At 35.7% G+C, this 20,187-nt stretch overlaps 1 protein-coding gene and 1 long non-coding RNA gene across 3 annotated transcripts in view; one reads left to right on the forward strand and one right to left on the reverse strand.

Annotated features, from left to right (window-relative positions):
- The window catches only part of LOC105082131 (uncharacterized), a 25,274-nt gene extending 16,298 nt beyond the window's left edge, over positions 1-8,976 (forward strand). The window contains exon 3 of the long non-coding RNA XR_012505640.1: positions 7,119-8,976. This is a non-coding gene — a long non-coding RNA (uncharacterized LOC105082131). The remainder of the gene's footprint in view (positions 1-7,118) is intronic.
- SAR1B (secretion associated Ras related GTPase 1B) overlaps positions 1-19,748 on the reverse strand; it is a 27,999-nt gene extending 8,251 nt beyond the window's left edge. The window contains exons 1-4 of one of the 2 annotated variants that reach the window (XM_045507702.2): positions 19,338-19,594; positions 9,258-9,333; positions 4,320-4,439; positions 576-641 (exon numbers count right to left, since the gene is read on the reverse strand). In XM_045507702.2, coding sequence (XP_045363658.1) covers positions 576-641; positions 4,320-4,439; positions 9,258-9,315 — 244 coding nt within the window. In that variant the 5' untranslated portion in view covers positions 9,316-9,333; positions 19,338-19,594. The other variant, XM_010971629.3, reaches the window with a different exon arrangement.
- Positions 19,749-20,187: the final 439 nt, after the last annotated feature.

Consider the following 20,187-nt stretch of genomic DNA (forward strand, 5'->3'; position numbering starts at 1 on the left):
CCAACCTGGGAGTGGCTTCTCAGGGGAGGCAGCCCCTCTTACACTGGGCCCTGAAGGTGGGTTACTTAAGTGCAGATGGGGATGGCATGAGCACAGAGGTAGAAGAACACCAAGAGGTTTGGTTTGGTTGGAATAAAGAGAATGCGAAAAGGAATAGTGGGAAATAAAAGCTAGAAAAACAAACTGGGATCAGAGCATAGAGATCATGAATGCCTGGTCAGTAAATTTGGTTTTTATTTTGTACGTATGAATTCACCACTGCAATTTTTCATATGGAGCAATAACATATTCATAACATGATTATGATAGCAAGCGAGACGCGAATTGGAGAGAAGGAATGGAGGCTAAATTTTACTCATATGCTTTACCACCAAAAGCACTTCAGACAAACTGGAGTATCATGAAAATCATTCTTTGCATTTAAAGCATTTATCTGTGGGTAATAAATTCCTAAATTTTAAGAATACCCTGGCTTTCCTTGAAAAGAATGAGATTTCATGTACTGGAAAATAATGGTCACATTTTTATTAAGTAATATAAAACAAAGCAACTCTATAAGAGTAATAGAATCTTACCTTGAACATGCCCACCCAGATCAAAAGTTGTAAACGTCATGCCAGCAATGGTTAGTTCTTCTGAAGCTAAATAATGATACAAAATATTTTAACAACACGAGAATCAGAAATCCTTTTCTGGTATATACTGCCACTTAATATTTGATTTACTTTAATTGTAAATAAGGTCAAACAATTCAAATAAAAAAAGAATTCTTTGTTCTAACTACTATATCCCATTTCATATTGAAAATATAATATAAGTAAATGGTAATACTCAATTCTTATATTCACTACCCACCACAAATCCCACACTTATCTTTCCCTCTCTAGTAATCCTGCTGAAATTGACAGTCATCTGCTGTGAATTCAAGTGACTGGCCAAACCTAGTAATTTTTCCTACAATTCATCTTAAATGATAAAGATGAAATAACAATTTTCTCTCATGGCTGTCATATTTCTCAGGTGACAGTCTTCAATGACAAAAACAAGTGTAATACCAATTTTGGCCATTATTTCTTCAAGTATTTTTTTTCTGCTCCCTTCCTTCCCCTTCTGGGACTTCAATGACAGATTTGCTAGACTGCTTACTATTGTCCCACAAGTTACTCAGGCTCTGTTCATTTTTTCTTTTTTTGTTCATTTTTCTCTCTGTGCTTCTTTTAGTTTCTGTTGAGTTGATGTAAGTTCACTGATCTTTCCTTCTGCAGTACTGGCACTGTCTAACTTGCTGTTAATGCTATCCAGGGAAATTTTATTGCAGATGTTTTATTTTTCATTTCTGTAAGTTCCATTTGGTTCTGTCTTACCCCTTCCATTTCTCTCCTCATTATGTTCATGTTTCCCTTAAAACCTTGAGCATATTCATAACAGCTGTTTCAGTGTCCTTATCTGCTAATTCCATCATCTTTGTGACTTCTGCCATCATCTTTGTTACAATCTGTTTCTACTAATTGATTTTTCTCCTGGTTATGGCGTTCTCACACTTTGCTGCTGCTTTTCGTGTGTGGTAATTTTCAATTGGATGCTGGATTTCACTGTATCCTTTTGAAGAAAGTTGGACTTTGTTCTGGCAGGCAATTAAATTGCTTGTGGATCAGTTTTTAAGTTTTGTTAGGGTAGATGTAAAGTAGTCTTTACTTCGGAGCCATGTTAGCCCCATAACTAAGATACGATCCTTTTGGAGTCTCTATTGAATGCCCTGTGTATTCAGCTTGATCTGTCGTTTCTGGCTGATCGGAACAGGAACTCTTCGGCCCCATGTGAGCCCTGGGAACTATCTGAGTAACAGCTCCGCTGTAACTTATCTTTCTCCAGAAATTGTTCTTTGACTGGCCATGTGTAGTTTTACCCTACATATGCAGATTGGTATTCAGTCATGAAAATTTCTGGAGTTCTGTCCCTGCAGAGCTCCTTCCCCTGTGGTAATCTGCCCAGAGAATTCCAGTCACCTCAGCCTCCGCAAATTCTGGTCTCTATTTCCTCAACTCAGAAAAACTTCTGGGTTATGTTTGGGTTTCCTCTCCCTACATCACGGTCTGAAAATTGTCTTGTGATAAAAATTGAAGAGTTTGTCTTTCTTCTCTTAGGAATCAGAGCCCTGTGCTAGCTATTGCCAAATATCTGAAAACAGTTTTAGTATATATTTTTGTCCAGTTTTCTAGTCACTTACAGTGAGAGGGTAATTTCAGACTCTGTTACTTCCCAATGGCTAAAGGCAGAAGCCCCCTACAATTACAATGAAAGGTTCAGTGTACCTGTTAACTATTTTGTATAACTGCTGAGGCCTCAGAGTAGTTTATCCTGTTAAAAAATTCTGCATGTAGACTGCCAACTGATGAATAATTAGTACAATTTGTGTTCAAAGCATTATCCTTTCCATAAGGATAATGCTTGGATGTGGTTGGTAAACTATCCCTATGATTATAATCCCCAGTACACTCTCTGCTTTATAAAAGAAGTCCCAACTTGATTAAGATACACTAACATACAAAACACTGTTAACATCCCAGCAAGTTCCCTCTTGCCCTTCCCAGTCAGTCCACACCTCCACTCCCAGAAGCAAGCACAGATCTGAGTTTTATCACCACAGGTTTGTCTTGCCTGCTTTAGAATTTCATATAAATGGTTTCATACAATATGTAATTTTTTGTGACCAGCCTCTTCCATATAATAGGCATTGTATGTATCAATAGTTTATTCCTCTTTCTGGTTGAGCAGAATTTCATTGTTTATCCATTCTTTTTTTGATGGACATCTGAGCTGTTTCCAGTTTGGGGCTATTACAAATAAAGCTGATACAAACATTCTTCTACAAGGATTTTGGTGAACATATGTCTGCATTTATCCTAGAGAAATGCCTGGTAGTGGAATTGACAGATCATAGGGTAGATATGTGTTACCTTCCTCACATATGCTTTTAATTAGTTGAAAAGTATAAGCTGAAGTGAATGTGAACAGCATAAAACAGCATGTTTTATGCCACTGCTTTTACTCCTAGTGCCTCGTACTGAGAACAATGTCTGACATAAAGCAGATGCTCAATAAATATTTGTTGAATAAATAAATAAGGGCAACATCAAAAACATTCTTAAATGACTTACACCTAATATAAGACCACTGTGTAGTCTCTTCCAATTCTGCTGTTTTTGTAGACAATTTTACATACTCAATTTCACCATGATCACTTTTTTTCTGTAACAGTATTGTTCTTATATCAGAATCTTACTTGTCAAGCCCCACTTTCTTCTCCTAATATAAAAAAAATTCTATCAAATTTTTGAAATCTTCCTTTGCCAACTTCACTCACTGTTTTATAAATCAAGTGGTAATCTGTATTGTTCAATTCTCCTGCCTTGTTCTTTGTATACTTACTGAGCTAAATATCATATTATCCACTTTTTAGTCCAGTTCTCAATTTTATACTCATTTAAAATATTAAGGCAAATACTCATTATTTCATAATTAATCTGTGGATTAACTTGTCTTTAAACTCTGTGTCTAACTGATTCATCGTCTTTTCAACAGTAAAAGTTAAGGTCGCAGGTATTTTAAAGTTAGGCCTCTGTTTCTAATAATTTTGTCACTTTACTTTCTCAAACAGTACCTATTACATCATCTTATATACAGGAGGATACATACTAAGTGATTTAGAGAGTCATTATTAATGTCTTTCAGGTAGTCTTTTTAAAAGAAAGCAGAGTAAATGTTTTAAATTGTTTTAAAATTTTCTATTAGTGTATCAATACATGCCGTGTTTTGCGGGGATAATTCTACGGCCTTTATATTAGATATAGTTGAGGTTGTAAGGACTAGAAAAATAACTAGTTAATAAGTTGAGAGCTACCAGCAAAGTGTAAGACTATGGTCTGTCACTGAATAGTGATTAAAATAGTACAGGTCTAAAATGTGAAAGACATTTAAATTATGTAACAAGGTAATGGTAATAGACTATTTATAACCCAAGCATTATATGGCTGAATAGACCCCAATCATATCATAATTCCTGAGATAATAATTTTTTAATTCCTCTAACTGGACAAGGGTTTATTAACTGATAAGAAAATATGAGTATTATATCAAGATCTAAATATACTCCCTGGGAGTTGGGTCACCTATTATTTACTATAGTATTTTGAGAAGAGGTCAAATGACCTAACCATAATTTATCCACCAAAAAAACAAACAAACAAAACCTTTTGGTTAGAGCCTATGAATTGGTATCACCTGATCAAGTAATACATTGCATGGGAGAACAGACTTACTGGGATGTAGCGTCGGGACATGTTGTCCAAGTCTGTCATCTTTTAACATGTGTAGTAATGTTGTTTTTCCTGCATTATCCAATCCAAGAAATACCAGTTTACCAGTTTTCTTATATAATCCTACAGAGTAAGAGCTATGGTTAGTCAAAGTGACATCTGACACAGATTATATGAAAAAATGACTTTAAATAAAAGTATAATATGATATTCACAATTAATTATTTAGATACCTTTCCTAATTACCAGATTTTTGATAAAGAAACACTTATTAACCTTTTGAATTTTTAAGATTTTATAAATTGGCCTGAAAATTCTTGGATTTCTAACCTATTTTTAGTTTTGAAGAGCTACTTTAAATCTGTTATGATTTGGGAAATCAAATCTCTCTAAAACTAAACTTTGCCCCAATCAATAAATGTGTGTTACCTAAAGTTATCTGCAATGCCAAAATGCCAATTCCCGTGACAATTTATCTTGAGTCCTCTTTAATTCTATTTTAATTTATTCCTTCTTTGACAAATATCTGTGTCCTCTGCTAGAGAAACACTCATAAAATACTTGACATCATGTATTTATGGAGCTAGACCAAAAGAAAAATTAAAGGCATTTTTCATAGATGAAAATTAATTATTTTTGACAATAAAAATTACAGTGAGTTTTTTTCAGTAAAAAAGTTTAGTTCACTGTCAAATTTCCCTAAGAATAAGGTTAAACTATTCACAGGCTTGCATAAAACTAAGCAACAACAAAAAAATCCAAGTACATAATTTTGGATGTATCAACCAAGCACTGACAGATAAAGTGATAATTAGATAAAGACAGTACTGGCCAATTTATAGTAGATTGGTATTTAATGCAAAATTCCACATTGAGCGATATACATATATTTTAAAGACTTTTTAAAGAGCAGTTTTAGGTTTACAACAAAATTGAAACAAAGGTACAGAGATTCCCATATACCTCTATGCCCACACATATGTACCCCCACCCCCAAAAGGCAACAAAAGTTTAATGATATATATTCATTATACAGAGTATTTTCACTGCCCTAAAAGTTAAAAAGCCCTCTCTACTCTGCCAATATATCTCACGCCACCCACTCCCCAGCAACCACTGACCTTATTTTTATTGTCTCCGTATTTTTGCCTTTTTGAGAATGTCATGCAGCTGGAATCACACAGTATGTATCTTTTTCAGATTGGTTTCTTTCATTCAGTAATATGCATTTAAGGTTTCTCCATGTCTTTTCATTTCTTTTTAGTGCTGAATAATACTCCATTGTCTGGATATACCATTGTTTATTTATCCATTCACCCACCAAAAGACATCTTGGCTGCTTCCAAATTTTGGCAATTATGAATAAAGCTGCTATAAACATCTGTGTGCAGATTTTTGGGTAGACTTAAGTTTTCAGCTCCTTTGGGTAAATACCAAGGAGCATGATTGCTGGATTGAACTGTAAGAGTATGTTTAATTTTTATAAGAAATCAACAAACTGTCTTCCAAAGTGGCTGTACCATTTTGCATTCCCACTAGCAATGAATGAGTGTTCCTGTTGTTTCACATCCTCACCAGCATTTAGTGTTGTCAGTGTCTGGACTTTGGGCATTTTAACAAGTATGCAGTGGTACTGAACTTAATTTTTCATGTGTTTAATTGTCTAACACTCACGGAATTACATGAGGAACACTGTAGCAGCTCAAAAATATATTTACACAACCAATAACTGAAAATGTTAAGACAGTAGGCAATTAAAGATTCAGGCCATCCATTTTCTAGTAAGTTCCTGCCAAAATAACATCTAGTTCTTTACCCACATTCAAGTTTAAGAAGTAAATTATTTAAAGTTCTAACTTTTGATCACCTGTTGACCAACAATTCTGATCTTAAGGAGAAGACTGCCTTCCATATTTACTTGAGCTGGGGTACTACATCTCTCCTTTAATTATGAATACTGATTAATAATTTCTTTAAATATTTCTAGTTCTTAAGTGATGTCTACATAGGTTACTTCTAACTGATGCAATCAGTCTTACCATTCTAGCTTTTAAGTAGTAAAAGTGTGCTGGATAAGATTCCAAAAGGCAACAACTAGAACATTTAATCTTTAATTGTTAAACTCAGTTGGACTAAATTCTTATTTTGTGGTAGGCACTATTAAGCACCTGCATACATTATTTCATTTAATCCTCAAAGTAACTCTTTGAAGTGCCTTTTTTTTTTTAAATTATGGGCAGAAGAACTGAACAGCTATTTTTCCAAAAGAGGAAATGCAGATGGCCAACAGGAACAAGAAAAGCTGCTCAATATCACCAATATCAGGGAAATGCAAATCAAAACTACAATGAGACACCATCTCACACCTGTCAGAATAGCGATCATCAAAAAGAACACAAATAACAAATGTTGGCGAGGATGTGGAGAAAAAGGAACCCCTGTACACTATTAGTGGTAATGTAAATTGGTGCAGCCACCATGGAAAATAATATGGAGTTTTCTCAAAAACCCAAAAACAGAACCAGCATATGGCCCAGAAATTCCACTCCTGGGGCTATACCCAAGAAAAACAAAAACATTAATTCAAAAAGATACATAACATCCTGCTATTAATAGAAGCAGTATTTACAATTGGCAAGACATGGAAGCGTCCTAAGTGCACATCAGTAGGTGAATGGATAAAGAAGATACAACATTTATATGCAGTGGAACACAACTCACCCACAAAAAAGAAGGATATTTTGCCATATGTGGCCCTTAATTCACTTTTTTCTTTTTCTTTTTTTGCACTTCAAAAACCAGAATTTTAGAACTGGCATAAACATTTCCACTGCATCAAAAACAACAAAATACCTAGAAATAAACCTAACCAAGGAGGTTACCTGTACTCTGAAAACTGTAAAACACTGATGAAGGAAGTTGAAGATGATACAAAGAAATGGAAAGCTATCTTGTGCTCTTGGATTGGAAGAATCAACATTATCAAAATGGCCATACTACCCAAAGCAATCTACGGATCCAATGCAACCTTTGTCCAAATACTCATAACATTTTTCACAGAACTAGAACAAACAATTCCAAAATTTATATGGAATCAAAAAAGATCCTGAATTGCCAAAACAATCTTTTGTAGGTCTTTTTTTCCCTCTTTCTTCTTTTTGTTCTCTTTTCTTGTAGTTTGATGACTAGGGGAGTTCCTTTAACATTTGTTGTAAAGCTGGTTTGGTGGTGCTGAATTACTTTAGCTTTCGTCTATCTGTGAAGCTACTGATTTCTTCATCAAATCTAAATGAGAGCCTTGCTGGATAGAGTATTCTTGGTTGTAAGTTTTTCCCTTTCATCACTTTAAATATATTGTGGCATTCCCTTCTGGCCTGTAGAGTCTGCTGAAAAATCAGCTGATAACCTTACAGGAGGTTCCTTTGTATGTTATTTGTTGCTTTTCTCTTATTGATGTTAATATTTTCCCCTTATCCTTAATTTTTGTCAATTTGAATATTATGTGCCTTGTTGTGTTCCTCTTTGGGTCGATCTTGTTGAAGTAGCATTATCCTCTTTTTCACAGAGGGGAAATGAAGACTCAGAGTTAACTTGTTTAAATGCTAGAGTCAGATCTGAGATTTGAACCCAAGTCTAATCCCATGGCTTTGGTTCATTTCCATTTCTCTACACTGCTTCCTAATGTTAGCACTATTAACTTTCTTGTTCCTGATTATGATGCAATCTGTTTTGCCTTTTCAACATAATTCACATAGATTCATTGTTCTGTAAACTGAGATAGAGATTCCAACCTGTTATAACCCCAAATCCCAGTATAATATAGTTTAAAAAGCCCTATTTCTGACCCAGTTGTTACAAATATGTGACAAAATATTTCAGTCTGATAGAAAGATTTAAGAATTCTCTTGGTAGTATAGAGAGATCTGACATTTGATCTGTAGTAGAGCAATAGTATAAACTAGTGCGAAGAATTTCATTTTTAAAAAGAAAAAGAAAACATCCTGGGTTTTTAAAATTTGCAAATGTTAAAGTTCAACTAAGAAATAAAAATACAGTGACAAAATTTGAGCTTACATTTTTATCCTTTTAATATACAGTAGTCAAAAAAATTTATATTTCCCAAACACAATTTATTTTCCAGGTTAAGATTATGTTTGTGGAGAAAGAATATTTGCATAGGAGACACCATTCCATAAGTACAATAGTGGTCAGTTTGAAACTATGGTGACCACTTTGTAATTACATGAAATGCTTCTCTTTCTGCCAGTTCACAAGATGATTACAGAGAGACTAAACTTAGGGCAAAATTTGAAAAGAGAGATGAGAAATATTTTCATTAGTTATTACAATAATAATGTTGTGTATATCCCAACATAAAAGTTAATCAAAAGCCTGTTTCACTGAAAAATGTGGTAAGTCAAGGATGTCAGTAAAAAAAAAGAGAGAAGCTAATATTTTTCCTATCTTTAAAATGTATAAAGAGAGGAAAATCACTAGTCAGAACTGTTGGGTAAACAAATCTCATTTAGCAGGTTATAAACTGTCATTTATGATATACAAGGCATTCATGGATCATGCATGTTTATAATTAAAAAATAATGCATTGGATTCTTGTGAGGATTAAATGAGATTAAAGCTCTTTGATAAACTGGCTAATAAATGGTAGCTATTCCTGTTAATAATATTCTATCAACAACCTTAAGAGGTAGCAATTACTACTATTTTAACAGATAAGAAAATTAAGGCTAAAGTGGAGAAAGTAATTTGTCAAAGATTACACACATTATAACAGGTATAATGAGTAACTTAAAATGTATGACTTTAGAGCCCACATTTATAACTACTAGGTTATATAACACAGAGGCTCTAGACAAATAAAAGACATTTTTATATAAGTAGGATTAAGTGGGATAACAGAAGAGAACAAAGGGCCAACGTTACCTAAAAACTGTAGCACACTGCTGAAACCACTGTAAATCCAGTCAAATATGAAGGACATATCCAAATCTTATAGGATCTGGGGAAAAAAAGTGTTTTGAATTTAGTAGCCAACATTAAACATTAACTTTGAGTAAATAATCCTGCAACAACCTTACTCTTACCCAAAGTTATTCTTATCTAACCATATCTATATTGGTCTAACTTCATCTATATTGATGCATAAAAAACAAAATCCAATTAAAATACCATGTAGAGACCATTCTTTGCCCATCAAAGTAGCAAACGTGAAAAAGAATTATAACAATCAGGACTAGAAAATATGTGGTAAAAGAAACATTCTTAGTGGCAGTATAAAATGGTACAAATCTTTTTCAAAACCAATTTGGCAATACTGTATCTGCTGATACCATTTGACCCAAGAATTCTACTTTTAGAAATTGTCCTAAATATGGAAAGACTTTATGTATAAAGATGTGCATCAAAGTGTTACACAGGAAAAATTTTGGAGATAATCTATGTTCAGTAGTAAATCAAATACACTATATATGGCCTATGAAATGTTTACCAAAACCTTGGAGTGGGGGAAGGGAAAGAAGGGAGAAAAGAGAAGAAGAAAGGAAATTCATGATCATGAAATTTCTAAGTCTAATTATACCTATGTGGTGTAAAAATCCTTTTTCTATTTCTTTTGGTCTTTTGTAGCAGTTGGTACCAGACAGTAAATTTGGGGGGTTGTTATCTTCTTCCTGCATATTTCAAATTTTAATCATGTTACTAAATGTAAAAAAATTTATGAAATCGCAGTAGAAATGCACAGGATAGTTCAATTCAGCATTTACTTCACATGTGCTTGATAAACTAATATAGCTAATATGGAAAATAAGAGAAAAAAGCCTCTTGAGAAAAGAAAGATCACTTATATAAAAATACGCTTTTAGATCAACAAAGTTCATTTTCTAGAGCTGAACAAAAGAAGCCAGGCCCAAGGGCCAAGTCCAGAAAGTTTGTAGGATTGTGCTATCTTTGATATTCTTTAGACAAAGTATGACACACAACACTGCTTTCTTTAACACCTCTCCCTCTGGTGAGCTGCCAAGCTGGACACAGATGGGCCCACCAAACTTAGAATTCCTGGAGGATAAGATGTTAAGAGACCATATCACCTTGAGAATGAAACACAGAGGAAAGAGACAGCCTACCTCCAGCTTGTACAAGACCTAGCAGTATTTACTAGGAGAGTCCCAGGATCCTGACAACAGTCTCTCCCTCTTCTATCATCCCCTTCTTAGTTGAACTAGTATATGAAGAATTTTGTTTTCGCAACTAGCCAAATCCTGTTTAAGATAGAGTGATTGGCAAATTATGAATAGTTTCACGTGCCAGTATCACAAGAATGAGAACTACAACAGCAGCATAAATACACAAGAATCTACTGTCTCAGAAATTCTTATTTTACTCAAGTTCAAAATTACACCTCCTTCTACTATTATCATTTTAGGTCATGTATAAATTGAAACTTGTAGTCAGAGATATATATACAAGTGGCTCATCTTATCCAAAGATTTTTAGGGTATCATCATAATTTTCACTGTAGAGACTCAAATAAAGGGGAAGTGTGTTGATATATTAAATTCAGTACATATTTACCATGCTCACATTACATCCAAGGTCCTGAGCTGGACATCATGAGGAGTACAAATACTGATGACAAACATGGCTCTTTCTCTCAAAAAGGTTATAGACTGATAAGTTAGCTACACATAGGCAATTAAACTGAAAAATTTTAAAACTGAATAGGATATTATCTAAAATGGTAACAACTTACCTTATAGAGTTTCAAGACTTACACAGATAAAAGGAAAAACCCGCCCATATTTTAAATCCTAAACTACTAAAGGATTAATGATCATAAGAGCATAAAAACAAAATAATAAAAATAAATAATAGAAGAGATATGAGGTATTTGTGAGCATAGCAACCAAAGAGGTATGGTATGCTCACAAGTGCTCTTTACATATTAAGTATAAAAAAAGAAAACCAGTCCTGCTTGTTTCTACATCCAAAGTCCTCTATGGCAGCATCAAGGCACAGCTAAGGACAGGTTTCTTGGATGATGTTTAGCCTGAATCTTGAAACTGAATGGGTACAGCAAAAAGTCAGGAACTGTCTGTTTTGTTTTTCTAGGTTTATTTATCTTTTTAGAGGAGGTACTGGGGATTGAACCCAAGACCTCGTACATGCTAAGCATATGCTCTACCACTTGCATTATACCCTCCCCACAGGAACTGTTAAATGATATGATTGGGGTTAGGGACCACAAACTGAGAGTAAAAATCAATAGGTGCTAATTAGTGAGGCAGGAGCCAGATTAATAAACAAATCTGAGACTAAATTTAGACATGTGTTCTTCATGCCTGCTACTTTTAATAAGAAACAATACAAAATCAGTCTTTCAATTTAATAAAACAAAGCAAAATAAACAAAAAAAAATCAGTTACCATTTACTGAACCCCTATGGCATTATGGCCTAGAGCTTAAGAGCAGGAGCTCTGGAGCTAGGGCTTTACCATTTGCCATTCACCTTAGGTAAGCTACTTCACTTTCCTCATCTGTAAAATGGGGATTATAGTACCTACCCGAGATGGTTGTGTTGAAGATTAATTACTACGCACAAAGCATTGAGTATCTGGCACCGAGAAGGTATCAATTTTAGCTGTTATTATTTCTTCTCCTATACGGCCCACAGTCCTAGGCACTTTATAGTTATACCGCTAAACACCCCAACAACCTTTCAAAATGAATATATCACGTTCCCATTTTACTGCAGAAGCTGAAGTTACAGTAAATAAAACTCAACTGTTAGTGATTGGCACATTTAAATTTCAAACCTGAGTCTTTCTGACTTCCATGTCCATCTCCCTTTCCTTACACTGCACTGACTCTCTAAAGCTTTTTAACAATAGTTTTAAAGTTGTTTAAATGATTATGTACCATTTTTTAATTACTCCAGCTCTTGACTCTGACATGTAATTCCTTCCTCTCCCTCACATCCCACATCTAGTTATTCCTCAATTCTATCAGTTTCTGTGGTGAAGTCTCAAGCGTTGATTCCCACAGGAGCTACCTGATGAAGAACTTTACATCACTTTCCTAAACTACCAACTTAATATCCAAATGTGTTTCTCCCCATCTCTACATACCCTCCAAAGTAGCTTCACCAAAATGTCATCTTGAATCTGTTGTATAGTCAGGGTGACTATAACTCCCAGTTTGCTGGGGACAGTCTCAGCAAAGTTATCTCAGTGTAATTATTAACAGTGCTTCCTTTAACGTTCAAAAGGATGCTGATTTAGGTGTTAAATTTTATGGCCACTCTATGCTTGTGGATGGAGGGCCATCAGAGGTTTGTGAGCTAAGAAATGATACAATCAAACTCCTAGTCCACTATTCCAGATTCCACTGGGTATCTCTTAGCCACCTCTCCAAGCTTAATACATATTATTTCCCTACTTGTAGCCTTCCCTGGGCCAAAGTAAATTGCTTGCCATTCACTGCTAGTGGCCTGTACTTTACTACCTTAAAACCTCTGCCCATTATCCTTCCCAACATCAGAATGTTCTCCCACCATCTCTGCCTGAAGTCCTCCTGCCTCAAGCACCATCCGAATGCTAGGAAGAAATCGACTCTCACTTGAGATGGTCTTTACGATACACGTGGGAGCACCAGCAGAACCCAAGAAGGGTAAAAGAACTAGAAGAGAGAGGCAAGGAAAGAAGTTAGCCACATTAAGTGCAGAGAGGTCACAGCTAGCTTTGGTGACAAGAAGACAACTGTTGAGAGCATGAGTAGCCTGTAGTGGAGTGGTAGTACAGGAGAGCCTATGGCCAGTACTTAAAGCACAGCAGAGCTGTGTCACCTTGGACAAGTTAAAAATCTCTTAAGTGTGTTTTAAACATCAAATGAGATAAAACACACAAAATAAGTATTTAACACCTGGTTGCTGCTATTACTGAAAAGAGAATGGGATAGGAGGTTAATAGGTGGAGGCAGTGAGGAAATTCCTCTTTCAAAAAGTTTGAAATGGGATGAGGGAAAGGAGATTTTCTTCTTAGGGAAGGGTGAGGTTTGAGAATGTTGATAAACTGAAAGGAAGAAGCTAGTGGCAAGGGAGAGGTTAGAGATGAGAGAGAGAAAAAATTAACCAATAGGAGCAAAGTCTCAAGAGGAGCCTGTGCTGAGAGCACACTCATCCTCTAAGATAAGAAGGCAGGCCAGGAAATGTCTAGTGGAGGTGGCAAGAATCCAAATCCAAAGACAAAGGGGGTGTGTAGAAATTCTGGGGAGCAGAGTGAGGGTCTAGCTCAAGTGGTAGACTGCATGCTTAGCATACACAAGGTCCTAAATTCAATCCCCAGTACCCCTAGTTACCTCCCCCCCAAAACAAATAAATTTATTAATTAACTGTGGGGAAAAGATCAAGTTTAAAGATTGCTAAAAGGAGCCAATTGCTAGGATTGAAAAACACTCACAGCAGTGCCAATCTGCACTGATTTCTATCCCTCCCCCACCCAACCCTCTCAGCAATGCTCAGCTTTAGAGAACATGAGTGAATGAGAGAGAAACATTGAGTGAATGGGGATTTAGGGACTTTCAGAACAGCAACTGAGAAAAGACAGGGGAACAGCACCTTGAGAGTACTAGTGACACAGGATCCTCTGAAGTGATCTGATCAGAAGTTCAGGCTGAGTGGATAGAGGTGTAAAGGCAGACAGTATATGGGAATGGGGTAGGGATCAAAGGCAGGCTCCTCAGAGAATAGAACTGGGAGAACACGGGAAAAGCCTTTAGTCGAAAAGCAGGTGTAGATATAGTAAAAGGGTGCGAGAAGTGAAAGGTGGGTCAGAATTGTGCCAGCAAAGAGGAGGAAAACGTGGGGTTCAGAGTTCAAGGAAGGATCACGTCTGGGTGGTGGCAAGTTCCAAGACCTGGCTCCAGCATGGACAGCTGAAGAGAACTGTGGATGAAAGATATGGGAGGCTGTGCTACAGGGCACATTGTCCACACTGACAGGCAGTTGCATCATCTAGAAGATTGGAGGGCAGTGCTATAGAAAGCAAGACTGTGAATCAAGTGGCAAAGTCCTCACTGAGGATGACTGTTGGTAGGTGAGAGCCATGAGGACTGATGGAGGGTGGAGTGGGTAAGACATGAAGGTAAAAGGATTTTCAGCATAAGGATGGTACCAATTTGCTGTTGTAAAATTTGTCCCAACATAAATAATCTAGTAATATACATAAGGAAACTCTTCTTTAGAAGATAATAAAGGGGGAGGGTACAGCTCAGTGGTAGACTGTGTGCTTAGCATGCATGAGGTCCTGGGTTCAATCCCCAGCACCTCCACTAAATAAATACATAAATACATAAATATAATGGGTAAATTTTTTAAATTTATATTAACAAAAAGGATAACGAGATATTTATATTTTCTAAAAAGTTATGGTTTCTAAGATCCTTAAAACAAGCTAGGAGTCATTAGCCACTTTAAAGTAGAAGTAAAAATGCCCAACTAAGAATAAAAGTTACTTAGCCACAGATATCTGAGCCCTGAGAACAGGTTACACAACACCATGAACACGCTATTAAGACATGTGAAAAGCAAAGGTCATGAACAAGGAAACATATACACGTCAGCAGATTTATTTATTGCATGAGCACCAAACAAGAAAAGTCGCTATGCAGATTAGAAGTGATCTACTCAAGTAACATGAAAATCAGTCCAAAGGGTGTAATGGAACAGAAATTCTCAGATTACAAAAACTTCTTAAAGTCTTGTCCCATTAAACTTATGTGGATGATTGCATTTATATGGAATGTCCAGAATAGGCAAATCTTTACAGTAAGCAGATTAGTGGTTGTCAGATTAGGGGGAAAAGGAAATGGGGACTGGCTACTAATGGGTTTCTTTTGGGGTGATGAAAATGTTCTGAAGTTAGTGATGCTGGTTGCACAATGTTATGAATATACTAAAGACACTAAATTGTACACTTACAAGGGTAAATTTTATGGTATGTACTCTCTCTCAAAAAAGCTATTATTAAAAAATTAAAGAAAATTAACTGTTAAAAATTCACATGGACTTTTAATATTTACAGGTAGTTAATATAAGTAATTTAGCAAAGTCATTTAGGTATGAACTTAAAAAAAAAATACACCTGAGGAAAAAATACACATAAGATGACAAGATACAAATATTCCAGAAAGTAGTGCTGGGAGAAAATAAAAGCTATAATATTCTAAGGAGGCAAATACAATTATCAGAACAGGATTCTAGAATCAATACATTAGTAACTTCAGGAAGCAATGCATGGTAGAACTGTGGTAAAATGGATGGAGTACCTATCCTAGAATTTTAAAAATCTAAAGTTAATATGCATCTTTTGAAATACTATTATTTCATTCTGGGAATGCCAATCTTCCTGAGCCCAAGTGTGATCCTACATAAAGGGGAAATACCACCTGCCTCACAGAATGATGCAAATGATTAAATAGGATAATGTATATGAAAGCACTTTGAATACTACACAGTTCGGACTAAATTAATTGAAATTCAAAGCATAAAACTTTAAATGCCAGTTTTCAAATTAACTTCAGTTTTAACAACTTTTAAAAAAATTGTAGTCAGTTTACAATGTGTTAATTTCTGGTGTACAGCATAGTGACTACGTTATATAATATATTCTTTTTCATATTCTTTTTCATTATAGTCTTTTGTGAGGTATTGAATATAGTTCCTTGTGCTATACAGTAGGATTGTTTATCTATTTTATGTACAGTAGTTGGTATCTGCAAATCCCAAACTCCCACTTTATCTCTCTGCCTGCTGTGTACCCCGGTAACCTTAAGTTTGTTTTCAATGTCTGTGAGTCTGTTTCTGTTTTATAAATAAGTACATTTGTGTAATTTTTTTTTTTAGATTCCACATATATTAACAACTTCTAATATGAAAAAGTTTTTAATGATGTTCTGATTTTATTTAAATATTAACATCATCACTGTCAGTAGAAAAGGCACTAGAATAGTTTCTTTCAAATCCAGGTAAAGAAATTCCACTAGAAGAAATTAATCATAATTTTCTACACAATTTTGTCAGGCTTATGATTAAAATATGTACAAATTCCACAAGATCAGTATACTATCTGTAAACTATACACACTTCTCTCTCAAAATTAAACAATACTAGAAATATAAAGGCCAAACTCTGCTTGATCATGTTTTGTAGAATTTTGGCAAGCCCCAGTGCATTACAGTCGTCCGTTGGTGTCCTAGAGGATTGGTTCCAGGCCCCTTTGCCCCATCCTCAAGTCCCTTATATAAAATGTCATAGTATTCGTATAGTATTTACACGTAACCTACACACATTCTCCAGTATATTTTAAGTGATCTCTCAATTACTTATAATACCTAATACAATGTAAATCATAAGCCAATAGTTGTAAATAATGTAAATTCCATGTAAATAGGTCCCAGTATAGGGCAAATTCAAGTTTTGCTTTTTGGAACTTTCTGGAATTTTTTTCCCCAAATATTTTCCATCTGTGGTTGAATCCTCATAATGGAGGGCCAACTGTACTAAAATAATGGACAGTGACAGAGGGAGGGTATAGCTCAAGAGGTACAGCATATGCTTAGCATACACAAGGTCCTGGGTTCAATCCCCAGTACCTCCTCCAAATATAAATAAATAAATAAACAAACAAACAAACAAACAAACCTAAAAAAAAATGGACAATGACAATGTTGAATGTTTTAAGACAATGCTGCTTTATAAATACTTTTCCCTAAAATTGTTAATTTTCTTTTTACAACCTTTATAGTATTAAAACTGTTGCAAATAAAAAATTCAAGAAAACACTTTAGGATTGAATGAGCTCCAATTATAATAATGGAACTAAACCTTTTGGTTTGTGTAATGAACAAAAAGTACATACTCAGTATTTCTTTAAAGAAAAGTGACACTTGATATACATAAGGTTAAATCTATGACAAATACAAACAGGATTTTTTTTTAAGAGAAAAGGGGGGAAAAACTATATATTAAAAAGTCCACAAATAATAAATGCTGGAGAGGATGTGGAGAAAAAGGAACCCTCCTACACTGTTGGTGAGAATATAATTTGGTGCAGCCACTGTGGAAAATAGTACGGAGATTCCTTAAAAAACTAAATAGACTTATCATATGATCTAGCTGTCTCACTTCTGGGCATGTGTCTGGAGAAAAGTCTAACTCTAAAAGATACATGCACCCCAGTGTTCATGGCAGCACTATTTACAATAGCCAAGACATGGAAGCAACCTCAATGTCCATCAACGGATGAATGGATAGAGAAGATGTGGAGTATATACACAATGGAATACTACTCAGCCATAAAAAAGAATGAAATAATGCTATTTGCAGCAACACAGATGGATCTAGAGATTATCATACTAAGTGAAGTCAGACAAAGAAAGACAAATATCATATGATACCACTTTTATGTGGAATCTTAAAAAAAAAGATACAAATTAACTTATTTACAAGCCAGAAATAGACTCACAGACACAGAAAACAAACTATGGTTACCAAAGGGGAAAAGGGTGGAGGGAGGGATAAAGTAAGTTTGGGATTAACATATACACACTACTATACATAAAATGGATAAACAAGGACCTACATATAGCACCGGGAACTGTATTCAGTGTCTTGTAATAACCTATAATGGAAAAGGATCTGAAAAAGAATATATATGTATGTATATGTACAACCATTTTTTGCTGTACACCTGAAACTAACACAGCATTGTAAATCAACTATACCTCAATAAAAATAAATTAATTTTTAAAAAGTTGTTTGAGACCCTGAGTACTGAACTTGCCTATAATGAACTAAGAAAATAAAAACTGACATAAGCAATAACAAATTCAATCACTAAAATAATTTTAATTCAAATTGTTCTATACACAAAGAAGAGAAACTTTTCAATACCGTGATCTTAAAATTATTTGCTTGATAATGTTTTGCAGAAAAATAATTTAAATGAATTTCAGCCAAGTGTACTTAAAGAAGAAGGAGAAGAAATAATGAATCATTTCTGCAGAATTCTGATTTATAAGCTTCAAATGATGTGGCAGTGACATTCATTTCTGATAGCCTAATCTTTTGTCTCAATTCTTGCTTGAAGTGCAAGGCAAAGGAACGTTAAAATTGTTTAACCTATTGAAACTGCTAATCTTCATAATTTCTGATAATGCTTCTCTAATACTTCTAAAATGAGGGCATCACCTTCCTCTTCTGCAAACTCAGAAAATGCCAATGAACTATTAAGTGTTTAAAGTTCAAAATATTTTGATGAGGAATGCAAGTCCTCTAGAACAGTGTTAGATACACATATTGCCTTAAAATATCAGCATCAACAGTTATTGACAAAATGTAAATCATCCTTTATCCCTCATATGTAAAGTAGAGGTGATACTACTGCTTCTTTAATGGATTGTTGTGTGCATAGCTGGCGCTTTACACATAGTAGACAATAAATGTTCCTTTCTTTTTTTTCTTTCATTTGCTTCATTGTGATTTACTGTAAATGGTACTTTAACACTGAACACCGGACATTCTTCAGAGACACAGTGATAGCACAGATCTTGATATGAAAACGTGCAATTAACATTAGGTTTAATTTTTCAGATTAAAAAATTTCACCTTATTTTGCCCGAAGACGCTAATACCTTAAATTTCTTGACAAGTTTGATTCTTTTGGTCAACGATATCAAAGTTTTAACTGTTGTCAAAATCAATTTCTACCTTGTTGGAAAACTCTTGGAAGAATTTATAAGCCATTACTGTTTTCCCCCCAAAAGTGTATCTTTTCCTTACTCAACTGGGACTTGGGCTAGCTCAATACGTTAACTACTATTCGATCTGTCCGCACACTAACTGGGAGAACTGAAAACAGCACGCCGCGTTACAACCTCTTGAGCTGTCAGTGATCCCGGCCTCCTTCACTTGACCGGGTGAGGAAACTGAAGCAGAGAGGAAGGACTTGCCTGCAGTTCAGAGTCATCTTGTTCTTCCTTGAATTAACCCACCGTCTGACACCAGCAGTGTCGTCCCAGGATGACGTACAAAACGGCCGGCCCCACGGAGCAAGAAAGGAACCCGTCCTCCCTCCAGCCGCCAGATTCCAGGGCGGAAAACAAGCGTCCCTTCCTTGCCCGGTTGCAGGCAGGGGCGGGCGGGCCGAAGCCAGAAAAGTGCTCCTTCCCTGGGGTCAACAGCTGCCGCCTGCCGGTTTTCCCCGGAGGAGATGCCGCCACTCACCTGCGATTGGAGAGAACGCAATTCCTTTCTTAGCGTTGGCCTTACTCCCTCGGACACCAAACTGCAAAGCGCGATGGCTGCCGCGGCCCTAATTATCGTCAGCTCCTTCCGGACCGGCGGGTGCTTCACTGCCGAAGGTTCGCAGGACTGCAGCGCCGCGCGCTTGCAGTTCCGCCTCCTGGCGGTTCCGCCGCCAGTCCTGCGGCTGAGTGCAACCCGAGTTGAAGCCGGCTGGCTCTCCACACATGCTTAAAGGGGTTTCGGGGGCCTCCTAGGCAGAGAAAGGAACACCAGTTACTAGTTTGGAGAAATTATACGTGACATCTTTTTTAAAAAAAATACATTTTTAAAGTACACCTGTTTCTTACAAGGACCTACTGTATAGCACAGGGAACTATATTCAGTTTTTTGTCATGAGCTTTCATGGAAAAGAATCTGAAGGAAAAAAAGAAATATATATATACATATATATATATTTGTTGTGCACCTGAAACTAACACTGTAAATCGACTACACTTAAATAAAAAATAAGAATTGGAAGAAAACAAACTACACCTGTTTCTTGAGTTCAACAAG

Source organism: Camelus bactrianus, chromosome 3 (assembly GCF_048773025.1).
Source record: "Camelus bactrianus isolate YW-2024 breed Bactrian camel chromosome 3, ASM4877302v1, whole genome shotgun sequence".
NCBI lineage: Eukaryota > Metazoa > Chordata > Mammalia > Artiodactyla > Camelidae > Camelus > Camelus bactrianus.